Genomic DNA, 15,682 nt, shown 5'->3' with positions numbered 1-15,682 from the left:
GATATTTGTGAGGTTCTCACAGAATTATTTAATCAGAAAGGGTAAAACCTTTAGTGATTTCCCACTGCTGTACTGTATATCTTAGGGTCTTCTCTGCTTGCAGTATGTCCTAAAATATTCTGTACCACTAGGAGCTGTCTTGCTTTTATTTCCCATCAGTATTGCAGATTCCAGTTATTCAAACTAATGTCTGAAGATGCTCCTTCAGGCACAAATAGAGCTACTGGCAGGACTGAGACTTAAATATCCAATTAATTAAACTTGGAATGACTTCCCTTAATTTACATTAATCATTTGTTTATAAACACATTAAAAAATTAAAATGTCTGGAAAGCCTTGCTCAGTATTGCCCTTTCATGCCTATCCTACTCACACTTTTTTATTTCTCAACATCCATGCTCCATCTGCTATGTCAAGGGTACCAGCTATAAACTCAGTAATAAGCACACATACACTTGAGTACTGCTGGCTGCCTTCTGTGCATGAAACGTTCTTCCTGAGCTCATCTGCAGCATTATTTTCCGCTCTAGTGTCAAATAACTGCTAAAGTCTTACTTCTGCTCTGAGATTTACAGGGAAGTTGCTGACTTGCAGAAATAATTCTAAGAAGTATTTGGGAATAAAATCTTATTATTTAATTAAATTTAACAAGCATCAGATTGATTAATTACTTGCAACGTCCTGTCTTCCTAACCTTTCTTTGTGGAAGTCTGCATCATTTTTTTTTCCTCTTTGAAGAAACATTGAATACACTGCAAGTGCAACCAGAAGTAATTTATTTCAAAACTGAAATCATTGCTCTGGTACTCTGGACAGGAGGCAATGAGGCATTATGCTAGGTTTATTAATATACTTCCCTTTCCAGCTCAAGGCAGATTTTGAAAGTAAGAAGTGGGACAGTTACATTTGTTCTCAACCCATCTCCATTTCATTTATAAGTCACCAGTTCTACAGACAACACTATCATCTGTCCCGGTAAATGCTTCCACCCTTTCTCTGCTTATTATTGCAGTGGTGATACATCTAGTGCTCATTAATTAATATGGTTTATGAAGCACTTGATAGTTCATCTTGTTCCTTGTGAAAAATGTGCTTCATAACTTCTTCCTCCAAAGTTTCCTTACCTGAGTAGCCTTATTGGTCTTAGAATTTCATAGCAGCGGATGGCACTGACACTCTACTCCAGCTTTAGGTTTCTTATAGTCCAAAATACACAATGGAAGGGCAAGGTTTTGTCATAGTAAATAGAAAATAACTCTACAAGAAAGTAGATGCCAAGAGGAAAGATACAGTAAAAATAAATTCCAGAAAGATAATAATTAAAAAGTACCAACCGTATAAATTGTCTCAGTAATAAGGGAAGAATTGACTTCATGCCAGTTTTGGTGGTTAGCTTCCCGTTTATCCATATAATAACCAAGGACTGGTGAACCTCCACTGTACCTTGGTGCTTTCCAGCCAAGTGTCATTGAATGACCATCACAGTTCAGAAGTGTGATACCATGAGGGTATGATGGACAAGCTATAAAGAAATACATATCCGAAGAGTTAGGACAGAGACTAAAATACTGCAGTGTAGTTGTTGCTTACAGTTTTTGTATTGCTTTTGTTTTCTGCAGTGTACTGCTATCAGTTGCATATAGGTTACAAAGGTTGTAACCTTACAAAGTAGTTGTAAACCTGACAATCAGCATTAATTTTATGTCCAAACATAAACACAAAAGCTTTTGAAACATCTGCCTAGTGTACTCCCCTCAGAGGGAGACAACAAGAAGGAATAGGTCATCTTTGGTATGGAAATAGTAATGCCAGCAAAAGTGTCTCTAGACCAAACATCATGCTAGCAGATGGAAATGGATCAGAAGATCTCTTCCTAATAAAAAACAAATAAACTGCTCAAGTACTTTTGGAATACAGTAAGAATAACCCAATAATTTTTTTATTTTTTCTTTTTAAAGGCTATTAACATGAATTAAATTAAGTCATATGACTGTCTGATCTTCAACCTTTGTGGTTTTCCCCTCCTATTCCCATTTTATATGCTTACTTCAGATTGAGAGTGCTTTTGGCCCTTTAAGGACTAGAACATTTCTAGATTTCACTAGCTTAAGCTTTGTCAACATAAAAAAGGTGGTTTTTTTTAATGAGTTTCCTTTCAAGAGTTTACTCCCATCTGTAGCAGAAGCAGAAATGTCAGCCAGGCATCTTCCTAGAGATTAAGAAAACTCTTTTCCTGAGCTTTTAAAAACCCTACTACTAACAACCATCCTTTCTAGTAAACATTGTTTTGTATTTGCCATCCATGCATGAAAGTTTGCACAGTTACCCCTTTCTTGACCCTGTTGTGCTGCAGTCAGTACAAGCTAAGCTTCTGCCCTAAAGCACATTTGATACTTTAATTTGAATTACCAGTAAAATGTGAGAGAATGTCACTTACCTCATTCAGAAGAGAATGTGTTAGCAGAGGCCCTTAATACAGTCCCTGATCCTGGAGCTGTGCTACTGATCAGCATGAACACAGATAGTAATCAGCAGAACTGGCTTTTTGTTCTTTTTTTCAAATGTGGTGTTATACTCAGAGGCTATAAAACATGGCCTTTGCAATTATTACTACTTCTTGGTAAATAAGAATTACCATAACTAGAAATGCCTTTAAAATAGGACTGGAGAGAGATTCTGTCCATGCTATTGGAAGTCACCTATAAATAGTCCTGCTAAATTCCTGTTAAGACTACCAAAAAGATAAAAACCATCCACATCCCATAAATGTGTGTAAGATCCCTGTGCTCTGTGTTTGGTGACATAACCCATGCAACTTCAAAACACACAGTGACAAAATAAAAGGTGCATTTACAACAAAGGGTGATAGATGTGAAAGTGTTTGTGAACCACCTACCCATATGAGACACACTTTGTCCTAAAAAAAACAGAGTAAGTTTGTCAGTAACATCTCATTCAAATTTCTCTTCTAACAGCCATTCTGAATTATAAAACTTTTAGAGGAATATTTCTGACAGGTATGCCTGTTGGTATTCTCCAAGAAGTGGAGGCCATTCAGGTGAGTGAAAGGTGTTCTACTTTAAATTCTTCAGTATGAAACTGAAACTGTGCAGTAATGAAAACTGGACCATAGGAGCCCAGATCTGTGTACTTTCTTCCTCTACTCAGCATGTATCATTCCTACTGAAGGTTTCACAATGGATTGCTCTTACACTGAAATTTTTCTTGCAGGGTACCAGAGGAAGTAGATTGTGCTTCAACCAGGAGCAGCCAAAGGGAATTTCCTTTTTGGTCCAGCCACACAGTAATGAAGTTTCCTGAGACTCTTCTAAACTGAGCAGATTCCATACTAAACTGATTTGCACCACTCCAGAACACCCAGAAGCTACTTGTCAAACTTAATCAAGATTTACATTTTCTCTGCAACAACTGAGGAGCAGAAGGCAACCTTGTCAGTCTAGTGAATCTAACCCAATATTTCAATCAGTATTATTAATAGCTTTTTTTTTTTTTTTTTTTTTTGGTACTGCTGCAGCAAATGAGATGAAAGGAGTTGATAGATGAAAATATGTGCCTCATTCAGGAAGTAAGAAGTTTAGTTGCATAGTTCCATGGAAACATACTTACTAAGGGCTGCCTGTACTGCTATAGCCTCTGACTCCTGTGAGTTTTCACTGAATCCTACAGCATTCACAGCTTTCACACGGAAGACATACTGCTCTCCAGTTTCCAAACCATGAACAACAAACCTGGGTTAAATAAAAATATCACCCCATATTAGCATATATTTTACAGGAACCATTATGTGCTGTAACATGACATCTTGGCAACAATAAGAAAGCTCAACTTCATGAATGCTTCACTAAGAAAACCATTTCCATGAGGGAAACTATGCTATAATGATGAGATGTAGTACAATATAATTGGATGGGACACTGGAATAAAAGTCACAGTACTCATTTACCTTGCTAATGCTGATCTACAGGGTCAGATAAACTATAATACATTCGGTCTGAACTTTGGCTTTCTAAATTCTAATCTGTTCTGGGAAGGGACTGCATTTTTTATGGTATTTTCACAGTCACTATCAAAAATAGCTTTCAGTTTTGATCTGAGCTTCTAGGTAATTATTGCAGCACTATTCAGAATGATTCTATTGTGGGATATGTTCATGTATGAAGAAATGAAATCTTTTTCTTATTTTTGTACTGACCAAATCCCTTTGACCAATAATTAGTCTCTACATTTTCTTTGATCAAATTATTTGACTGCTTGATCAAAGGATTCAGCAGAATAGTCACCCAAAATTAATTAATCAGTGACAAAATACACCAAACAACTTGATGTACTTGTTATATACTCCTAAGAAAATCACACATCTAAACTTTGCATTTGGTGAGATTCCAATAAAAGTAAGCATGATTGTCACAAAGGAAATTATTTGAAGAACCACATAATTAAGTGTGATATTTTCAGAAGGGAGTAATAAAGCATCAGAAATAGACAGGGCTACCGTCATCACAATGGAACTAGAAACAGGGGCTACTGTCCTTTACTCATAGATGTAGCAGATCAGGAAGCTCTGTTGTTTCTGGGATGGGACATAGTGGCAGATATGGCCTTATAATGTCCATGGACTATGGGACTCCAGGAGGAAACACTCGGGACATCTTTTGAGTTCCCTCTCCTTCTTGTACTCTTCCTCAAATGCATCAAATACGAGGTCTGTTTACCTCGTAACATAATTCAGACTTTAAGAAAGGATAGAGTCATGTTTCGAGAACCTGCTTTTACTGCCCAAAGTCATGGAATAGATAAAAGATGCTTCTCTTCAGAGGAAAAAAAAAACCCAACAAAACACAACAAAACAACTCTGCAGACTGTTCTTCTTCACATTGCTCACCCTCCAGGGTAACATGATTGCTTAGAACACAAACTGACATAAAATTTTGCTACCTCCCCCAAATCCAAAAGTATTGTCAATACCTGTTATATTTAATAGGTTTATGATTACTAGGTTCCCAGCGATTTGATCCCACCACAGAATAGTCAATGTAGTAGCCATATAAATTCTCTTCCTGTTTTGGCTTGTCCCACTGAACTACAACCGATGTTTTTGTATTCCTTGTGGCCACTACCTGACCAGGTACAGATGGGACAACTAAGAAAAAGAGAGAAAACACATATTATTATGAAATACATAAAAATAAAAGTAAGCTGAGGTAGGTGCAACACTGTATGCTTTTATCATATTTAATCATTTCAGCTATGACTTTTCCTACCATGTTAATATTGCTGTGTGGTATATATTTTAGTATGTTTATTGTATTTGTTTCATAATAAAGCTGGATACTACTGCATACGTGTGGACAAATGTATTTCTTTTTCTATTTGTTTACTTAGATTAAACTTACTCTAAGCTATGAGGCTCCATACTTGTCTGATCTTGTATAGGTTTTCTTAGGAGTGACATCTGGAACATATTTTCAAATATCAGTGCAGATAAAGGCATACAGATATGAAAATGTTCTCTTTTAAAGGTTCTCTTAAAAATAAGTTTATGTATAGTTTATGTCCCTGTAGCCTCACTGCATCATTGAGAAATGCACACAAATTGTAGACGTATGGTATCATGATTATTAAGAAATACTCTCCCATTTAAATAATTCAGAAAAAGGACAGCTTTTCAGCTGTTCAAATTTAAGCATATGTTTGAATGCTAAATGCTAGACTTAGCTAGCTGGATTTCTCAGGGGATTGATTGCAAGGGATTTTTAGGGATCATCTAGCCCAATTTATCACTGAGAGTGGGATTATCACCAACACTAAGACGGATTGTCAGTCATGGGTTTGTCCAAGATTTGAAAACTTCTGACAATGGAGATTTCACTTCTTGCACAACTTCTTCTATCATTGCACTCTTGCACTTTTTTCACTAAGACAGTATGTCCTACCTAAATTTACTAACCTAAATTTCTAGCTGTCACCTTTCGTTTGTTTATTTTTGTTTGTTTTGGTTTGGTTTTTTTGTCATCAGGCATTGCCACTAAACTAAACAAGCCCAGCTACCTTCACCTCTCTTCACAGGTCACAACCTCTAGTCCTCTGGCCCTCTTGATTGCCATCTAGTGAACCTCTCCAGTATTCTCTATATCCATCCCATTAGACTAAGGGAGCCAGAACTGGAACCAATACTCCAGGTTCAACCTCAGCAGCACTAAGCAGAAGCAGACAAAGCTTCCTTCAGTCTGTTTCCTCCAGTTCTCCCACTGTAGCATAGTTCACATTTCACTTCACATGCAGTGAAAATTCTCTGTTGGTTTCTATTGATCTAAAAACCCTGAATGTGCTTAAATAGAACCAGAAAGATCTTAGTAAGGAGAAACACATAGTCTTTATACTGTAAAATACCTATCTGAGCTTTCATAATGTAAGGAACTAAGACAGTCTCCCTGCTTTTCATGATAAGTTAAGAGAAGCATCCAGCACTTCCTTATTGAAGGAATTTTAGTTTCCTCAGGTTGATATATCGTAGAGAAGTACAAGCAGCATGAAACAAAAGAAAGGCAGATTTTTTTGCATCTAGTCTTTCAGGAGTTACTGAATAACTACACCTCTCTGAAATGGCAAACTGAAAGCATTTGAAAAGATAGAAGTCTCTTTGCCCAATTCAACTGAGCCTCTGATCAGTGGCTGGCAGATTCCTGAAAATTATTCAGCTCACCCCAGTGTAGACAGTCCATAGTTGGGTGCCACGGGGCAACTTACGGCAACATCAGCCAATTTATACCCATGGCTCCAGCTGTCACAGTGAGAGCAGAGACACATAGAGCACCTGTAGATGCCTACGTAGAAACACCTAAATTCAGATGTTAATCTCAAACTGAATACTCTTTTACCACTTGAGTTAATCTCAAACTGAATACTCTTTTACCACTTGATTCAATTGCATAATATTGTGTCATTTTGGATGGCCTAGGGTACTCCATACAACTTCTAGTTTCTGCTCAAGACAGAAAGCCACCCATAATTGCAGTGTAATGATTGCCATTCCCATGAAGCTGTCTCAGCTATCCTCAGGAATATTAAATGACACTACATGCAAGCAACTAAGAGAAGCCATACGCATCTGATGTATTTTAGCTGAGATGGTAAACTCCATCTCTGAAAATCCTCCTACAGTTTCCCTTTAAAACAGCATTTTCAGCTTTCTGCTTTCAGCTATAGATATGATTTATTCTGAACATCTTGCATTAACCCCTAAGGGATAGCCTATTTTCTGTACTAAGTGAAGTAAATACAGTATTTTTCTTCTCTACCTTGGGGAATGTTAAATGATTTAAATAATTTATATACATTAATTAAACATCAAATCAAGAATACACAGAAGAAAAATATGTTTTAATTCATCATTTATAGTTACAGATCAAGCTAGAGGTGATGAATTATGTATTTTTGAAATTATAGTAAATATTAAGAAGGCTGTATCTATCAACATTTAGGTAACTATTGTATATCAGACATTGTAAATATGTCTTATACTTCTAGAAAATGTACTATTAAGATATACGCTCTTAAGGTGACAGCCGTCAAAACAAGGGGCTGTTACATGTGACCTCTGCAAAACTGCAAGAGCAAACCAAACATCTGAGGAACAAGATGCCAAGTGCCAATAACCACTCCCTGAATTCTCACTTGTGTTTTTGGATGTGGTCCCAAGATACACAATTCATTCTCATCTGGAAAGTTACCACTGAATACGTAGATATATCTTCTCTTATCCTTGAAATCTATTCATCTGCACGCCACAGGAATTCTGCAGCAGCAGTAATCTGTAACTCAGAATACTAAGAAAGAAGTGAAGGGCTACCTTATCTAGCTGAAACTGTAGGGAATTAGGTAGTCTGTAATTACCTGAGCCAGACAATATGATAATCTAAGCTAGCGATTAACCTCTATTATCCTGTTTTTTGACAAGTCACATTAATAGAGCACTCTGAAGATGGAATAACTAAAATTAATATAACTTTTACACTATTATTTGTCTTAGCAAGGAGATGTGATCATGAGGAAAACTTTGGAACACTTCCAAAATTTTGCATCTTGGTCTTTTTGAAATCCTTCACAGTATTGAACACAAATCAATTCAATTACTATTCTTGCAACTGCATTAATCTAATTACAAGGAGAGTTGTCAATTTCTATTTTGTAAAATATCAATTGTACTTAATACTAATGCCTTACAATTAATGCCTTACCAACAGTTTCTTGTGGTTGAATAGGTTCTGTGATTTCAGATGGATCACTGATGCCATGCTTGTTTGCTGATAAGACTCGGAAAACATATGATTTTCCTTCTGCAAGGTCAAACACTGCATAGCGAGGAGATTTTACTGCAACCTGTGCATTGACTCTTTGCCAGCTTCCACTGCCAACCATGGACTACCAAAAAAAACCACCAAAAGCAACAACAAAAAAAGCTGTTAATCACTTCTGTGAACTGTCAAAAAAATGAACATATTGCTGAATTGCATCCGTCATGAATTTATTTAAGAGCTTTAAGAGAAGAATCACTCTGAAATGCCTCTCTTTAACACATTCATTCCATTACTCTACAAAAAGGTCTGAATACTTTCCTGTCTCCCTACCTGTCTAGACCTCAATACATGCACACTTACACATACGGCAAGCCTTCAGTTAGGGCCATGACTGTCAACTGAAACTGATGCCAAAACAAATATTCTCATGTCCTGTAAAACTCACTTGAACACCCAAAGATTTGGTACAAAGCAACCAAGTCCTAATCCAAATTCTGCAGAAAGCAAGGGAGCAGGATCTTACTTTACTCACTGCTTTATCTTTATATATTCTGCCTCTAAAAGCATTCATCAAATCAAATAATTACTTTTGAATATTGTCAGTGCAGAAGATGAGCTATTCATAACCACAACTGCAAATGGAAGGGAGCCAGCAAACCAACCCTCTGAGAGAAGTCTGCTGTCCATACGGTTCCCCAGATAAACTGTTGACCCAAAACAAAACTTAGTCATGGAATCTTTCAGCAAATTTAACAAAACCCAAGTACCCAGTAAATAGTTTGAATAAAATTTCCTTCAAGCAGAGAGACAGGCATAAAAATTAAATGTTTTTAAAATTTTGGAACCAAGAATCTGGGAATAAAGCCCAATAGACTGTAGACTTCTTAGAGTAGGAACAGTGTTTCATGTGTTCCTGGAAACTACCCTGTATATAATGAGGGCTACTGTAGATAAATAATAAAAATGAAAACAGTTGGAGCCTATATATAAAAATCTGTTTCATATATACTGAACCCACCTAGTGCTCTCAACAGAAAAAAGAAACATAATATCAATTTTATTCATAATAAAAAATATTGAAAACATAAGACATACATTATTTTGTCATATATCCTATTTTCTTGCACAAGAACATTAACTGTTGCATTTCATTTTCACAGAGGAAAGAATCAACACCACATTTTATTTATTCTGTAGTTTGATTTGATTTATCTGTTAAATTGTTTTTTTAAGGAAACATTGCTCTACAGCATAGAGAACTTCTTGCTATGTTGTTTCTTGATGCCTTTAAATATTCATGTTTATTCTCCGAGGCTGAGACTTCTTTATTTTAAATAAATTAATTAGAAATTGTGCTTTTCTAAATTAACAGATGACTGTGGAAAGCAAAAAACCAACACTCACCTATGAACTGACTGAGCTATTAATATATTTAAGATTGAATATGCAAAAAGATTTTAGATTCAGGTATTAATTAGTATAATGAACCTTTTCTAATAATAGCCTTTTAGTCCTCATTCTCATTTTCCTTCAATAATTTTGGCATTTAATTAAAACTTGCTTGTTCATCATTGTCATTGTTTTATATAGTTTCTGGAGCTATATAAAGCTATTCCTATAAAACAAGCAGTTACAGATATTTTCCAATTCATACTTAGAATTAAATTCAACTAACCAAGTGTAGGTGTCCACTCAATGGAAATCTACATCTGAATTTTTTAGCAGGGCTATTTGTGTATGTACTGGGAACAAGATACTTTCATGCCAAGAGTTGGTTAGGAATAAGTACAAGGAAAACAGGCTATTTTATTGCATAGGGGAAAAAATAGATACGTATTTCTATAGAAATTTTCATTAGTTCTATTCAATATGAAAGAGAGAGTAGGAGAAACCGTGGACACGCTTGCTGGAAAATTCAAATAGTGACTGGATTTCACTTTACACCTATTGGTTCAACATGGATTATGAAGAATGTAGCAGTAGGCTATCAATGTCTTTTGAAGCAGAGATTTTAATGTGACTGAAAAGAAAAAGACACAAAGGGGGCTGTAAAAAGAGAAGTGATGCAAAAAGAGTGATTGGTTGGGAAATTAACTTTGGAGGACTGTGCTGAAAGAATATGAGAAGAAAACAAAAGGTATGGTAAGGGCCTGAGAAAAGGCCATCACAATATTCAAGATGTAAATTGGATATGTGGCAGTTTTACAGACAGTTTTAGTGCTTGTGGGTTGTTAAGAAGGGGCATATGCTAGAAGCATAATTCATTAAAACTAAGTATAGCTTGGCATGTAAGAGTTGTAGAGGTCAGGCATGAGGCCCAATTTACCTACTGTAGCAAGAAGGAAAGATTATGACCTCTGTCTGTAATTTAACATACCTAAATTAGAAGCCTGGCTTGGGGATGTATGTGTCTATATCTTAGTAGCTTAGACAGTGAGAGAACGAACCTCCCCTATTGTGATCACTAAAGTCCCCTGTCAAGTCAAAGGGAAGAGGGAGGCAGCCATGAAGACTCCTAGGGAGCAGTGAACCTGAGACAGGCATCTGTCCCTCTGCTGACCTTAGAGGAATAAATTGGAAATGTCAGGGTATAGCAGAGGGTGCTGTAAGCCTGCAAAAATGAAGGTGAAGATCAAATTATTAATCACTGTTTATTCCTTGCTCTACCACAGGATTACCAGAAACTTGCCTTCCATTCAGTCACACTGCAAACTTCCAGTCTGGCCTGTAGGACTCTCAAATCTTAAGATGTTTCTTTTACATTAAACTGCTACCTCACCTATGTAGTTTGTTCTCGTTTTCAACAGCAGTAAGGAAATATCCCAGAGGCACCCTTTTCCCTCATTAAATAGTGTAATAAGACATTTGATTGTCCATGCTTCTCTAACATTCTATTATCAAATATTGCAAGACCTCAGAAAGCATTAGTTTTATTGTTCCTTCTGTAGTTCTAAAAATAAGTTGATGTAATTGCACACAACAATGAAACACCTTACAGCCAAATGCCACTGTACCGTACAGTACCTTCTCAATGAAATATGTCAGTGGCTCCTTGCCACGGGGAACAGGTGGATCCCAGCTGAGTACAACATATGTTTTGCTGATTTCTGAGGCATGTACATTGGTAGGAGGGCCTGGAATCTGAATATCGCCTGGAAGAGTAATAAACATAGCAAGTGTTAAGCAGCACATTAACCCCTGGGTCAGCACTCATGCTACAGCTTGTCTTTTTTAATTCCCCCCTGTGTAGGGCACTGCTTAGCTAGTAGGGGCTACAATATCATCTGTGCAGTTCACTTGCTCATTTCAATTAAATTTTGAGAAATGAACGATCAGTATTAAATGTTAGTTACTTAAGTTTTCACTAAAAGCTAAATATGCCCCCTGAAAACCTGTACATTTGTCACACTTCTTTGATCACATTTGAATTATGTCTGCTGTGCAGAATGCCTTGGAAAAAAAAAACCTACTCACTATATGCAGATAAGAGATATTTTTTCATGAAAGACAGAAGTCTTATTATTACAAGAAATTATACTAGAAGAAGATATCTGGAAGGGAAGTACAGTAGGGAGAAAATCAAGTTAAAACAAAGCAGAAAAGGAATAAGAACCTATTAGCAATAGGTTAATCCTGTAAGGTGATGTCATGACTAGCTGAATAGTGTAAAGCACTTCTAAAAACTGTGGATCAGAGACATAAAAATATGTCACCAGCCCTCTGGTGACTCCACCAGTTGGTGTGACCTGATCAAACCTCTCTTCCCACTCTCCCTGAAGAGTTGCCAGGAATGTGAGTTAGGACTTGTGTTCCCTGAGTCTAACTGGAGGAAAGAAGCATGGGCTTTTTATGGTCACGCTCACCCGCCACTGCAGGAGAAGCTGGATTTGCTATCAGAAGGATTATAATGATGTAAACCAGGACTAGACAGGAGAGGCTTGGACCTATGATGGACAGCTCCAGGCATAGCTACACAGCCCTGCAGGAACTTCCTCTTGGTAACAGGCCATAAATAGTAACTCAGCAGATACCTACAAATATTTTATTTTTATTGCTTGCAATAGAGAAAGAAAAAGTTTTATTCTTTTAAGGTATGTTTTGCCACTTCTCAGGCTATCAAGGAGCATATATCCTCTAAATGCTCAAGATTTGACATTAAAAGAGAGAAAAATGTTTCAATACTAATCTCTAAATCATGGAAGTGATGTTTTAATGGTTCATAAACATCTGTAGAACCAACCAGGCTCAAAATGTACACTGCATTTATTTCATCATACATGTTTCCCAACCAAAACCAGACCTTTTTAAAAGCAAGCTAACCTAGCCAAAGAAGATTTCTTTTTCCCAATGCTTTTTATATTTGATTCCTACAAATACACTATTTATTGAAGAAAGGCATGTGAATCAACTGAGATTAAGACAAAATTACCAATATTCAGTCAAGAAAATTACAATAATCTTTCACAGCATAATGCTTAAAGTCAAAATGTTTCCAATTGTTCTCACATCACTGAATTTCGACATGTTTTTTTACATACTTGAAAAACCCAAACAAATTTTGTAATGATACAAGATGATGGTACAGCCTGCTCTCTCAGAATGGAAGGTCATGTGGCACTAAAAAAGAAATGAATTTGTGATCTATGAGATCACTTTTTCATAAATTGTTCCAAATCTTGTATATGAAAGTAAATTATCTAGATAAACAATGGTATTTAGATATTAATACTCCTTTATTAAATACACACCTTCCTGAAATAGAAATCCAAATATCATGATTTATGCTTATGCCAGAGTGGCCGTTTAACATTCTGGATCATTCTCAGGCAGTGCTGGGAGTAGGAGTATGTTCTTCGAAGACAAGCAAGCAAGACAAACGCATACTGAACCTCAAATATTATTGTAGTCCTGCAATATCCACAAAAATTCATTTAGGGTACCATTGTAAAAATTGAAAAACCTAATCTGTCTCCCACTCGTGCACTGAAGAAAACATTCAATGTCTGATTCTCCTTCGAACTACACCTGTTCTCAGGTGGTTTGTCTCTTACTATGCTATTATTTGAGTTACAGCTTTATAACCTTTGTGGAAGAGAGCTGGCAAAAGTGTTCTTTTTTACTGCTTAGTGATTATAGTTAACTTTTTTAATAGTTTAAGTGAAAAGATCATTATCCTAGCTCTCAAAAAATCACAACATAGAGAAATAACCAAAGACAGAAGAAATTCAGGCTTAATCTCAAAATCTGGAAATTATTCCATCAGTGCTCCTGAGGAAAAACAATATTTAGTGCATAATCTTAACCCAAAGAACAACCTCTCTATTTACTCAGGTATATTAATAAAGAATTTGCATGGATTGCTTAAGTTTTTATGAAAATAGAAATAACTTGCTCAGATCATTGAATTCAGTCCAAAAAGCTATATTTAGCTCCCAGAAGGAGAGAAGAGAAACGTGGGTGATCAAATACAAGGTTCAGCTATTTAAACTCAGCTTAGTGCCAGCCAAAAGCAAAAGGATGAGATCTTGTCAGCACATAATTAAAGTAGCACTGTGGAGGGTGGAATTTTCTCTGTCGTCGTCATCCTTAGACCTCACCTTTCACTTGTGTTCTCTCAGTCTTGCAAGCCAGAATATCTGTCTTTATTTACTATTATTAAAAGTTTACTCACTAGGTGGATTTCTTTCAAGCTGTGTTTTTAATTATAATGCTAAATTCCTGGGATATAAACAGATAGACTGAAATAACAGAAATGCTGCATACCTTCAAGGTCATCCTTCCTGATCCCAATCTTTCGTCCTTCATCCACATGAATAGCTGTTAATCAAAATATTAAATTAGTTTCTTGAACCAGATTGATATGTTTACAAATTTTGCAAATTACTGTTCATCAGCTGTTCAAAAGCCTGTATACCTCTATTTCTATAACTCTGTTATTAAATCTTTCCACAGACAGAGTGAACTCAAAGTCACACACTACTTCGTTCACTTTCATAGGAAAACAGAGTATGATACGACAGTACTAAAAAGCAGGAATCATACAGTAGATGAATTCAATTCTGTGGCAGATTGTATAATAAATTTTACTTTTTAATAGGAATTAATCATAAAACCAATGGAAACATAGCATATTCAACTCAGATTTTACAAGCAACATTGAGGTAGTGCTCTGCAGTCTTCATTAGGAGTTTAATTCCTCTCTGAGTAAAAGGAGCACACAAAACAGAAAGTGTGCAAGTACATGATATATAGAATCTGCACAGGGGCTTAGGACAAGGCTAAATCAATAAAACTACTCCCCAGAGCCAGGCAGTTTACTCTATTTATGGAGAAGCTCTCATAAGGCTCCTTTACAGTCTGCAGTGGTCTTGAGTGCAAGACCAGCTTTCAGAAAGAGGTTGTTCATTAGACTGACTTTTTCCATCTGCTAGAAAAGTCACAGTATCAGAGATCCCCCAACTTCCAGCATGAGGCCAGTATTAGCGCTTTACTGAGAAAAAAAGATGTAGAAAAATACAAGAGGCTGCAGGCCAGTGAATTCATGCAACATTTTTTATACTTTTCTTTAACTAAACCAGACATATTCAATAGCTTTATTAAAAACTGCTACCAGCAAACATAGAGGTTAATAGGATCTGAGGATCTATCTGAGATACCCTCTGTCTCAATTTCCCCCTCAAGCTTCCAGGGCATATTAGCTCTTCTGAAAACATTGTTCTTTTTGATAATGAGCATCTATCTTTAAAGCTTAGCAAAACTAGCCATTATTTAGAGTCCCAGTTCCTGCCAAACTGTCTATATGGACCTTGCCATTACAACTACATTACCCACCTTGAAACTAGTGAGATATTCAACCAGAGAAAGAAATAAACTCTGCTCTTTAAGTTAACTAAGAAAACAGAATTTAAAAAAAAAAAAAAAGGTAAAAAAAAACCCCAACAACAGTGATCAAATACTCAACATCTGTTTCAGCCTTGCATAACCTACTTTGTGTTCTTTCCAGGTCAACAGGGTCAAGAGCTGCAACTGGTTCAGACACTCGAGAAGGCCTGCTAATGCCAGCACTGTTCACTGCTCTCACACGGAATATGTAAGATCGCCCCTCGTGAAGACCAGTCACGGGATACTTGCAGATTTTTACAGGAGCATCATTGCACTGGACCCAGTTTTCCAAACCTACTTCACATCTTGGAGTAGCAGAGGATAGCATTTATCAGTATCATCCCACAATAAATATACACCATCCCACAATAAATATATACCATCCTACACATATCAAGTGAGAACCACAGAAGTCATCCTCACTAAGTTGAGAAACTAAACCATACACCTTATAAATGAAAGTCACACACTTCATACACTCT

The 15,682-nt window shown here is 36.4% G+C and overlaps 1 protein-coding gene across 1 annotated transcript in view; it reads right to left on the bottom strand.

Moving 5' to 3' along the window:
* Nucleotides 1-15,682, bottom strand: part of MYOM2 (myomesin 2) — a 77,358-nt gene that overhangs the window by 33,045 nt on the left and 28,631 nt on the right. Inside the window, exons 12-18 of the mRNA XM_009999177.1 lie at nucleotides 15,306-15,505; nucleotides 14,082-14,135; nucleotides 11,343-11,470; nucleotides 8,259-8,442; nucleotides 4,987-5,161; nucleotides 3,628-3,749; nucleotides 1,335-1,522 (exon numbers count right to left, since the gene is read on the bottom strand). Of these exons, the coding sequence (XP_009997479.1) occupies nucleotides 1,335-1,522; nucleotides 3,628-3,749; nucleotides 4,987-5,161; nucleotides 8,259-8,442; nucleotides 11,343-11,470; nucleotides 14,082-14,135; nucleotides 15,306-15,505 (1,051 nt within the window). The remainder of the gene's footprint in view (nucleotides 1-1,334; nucleotides 1,523-3,627; nucleotides 3,750-4,986; nucleotides 5,162-8,258; nucleotides 8,443-11,342; nucleotides 11,471-14,081; nucleotides 14,136-15,305; nucleotides 15,506-15,682) is intronic.

This window comes from Chaetura pelagica, unplaced genomic scaffold (genome assembly GCF_000747805.2).
Source record: "Chaetura pelagica isolate M959 unplaced genomic scaffold, ChaPel_1.0 scaffold90, whole genome shotgun sequence".
Lineage (NCBI taxonomy): Eukaryota > Metazoa > Chordata > Aves > Apodiformes > Apodidae > Chaetura > Chaetura pelagica.
Note: the sequence above shows the minus strand (reverse complement) of the source record. Positions and strands in the feature narration are given on the sequence as shown.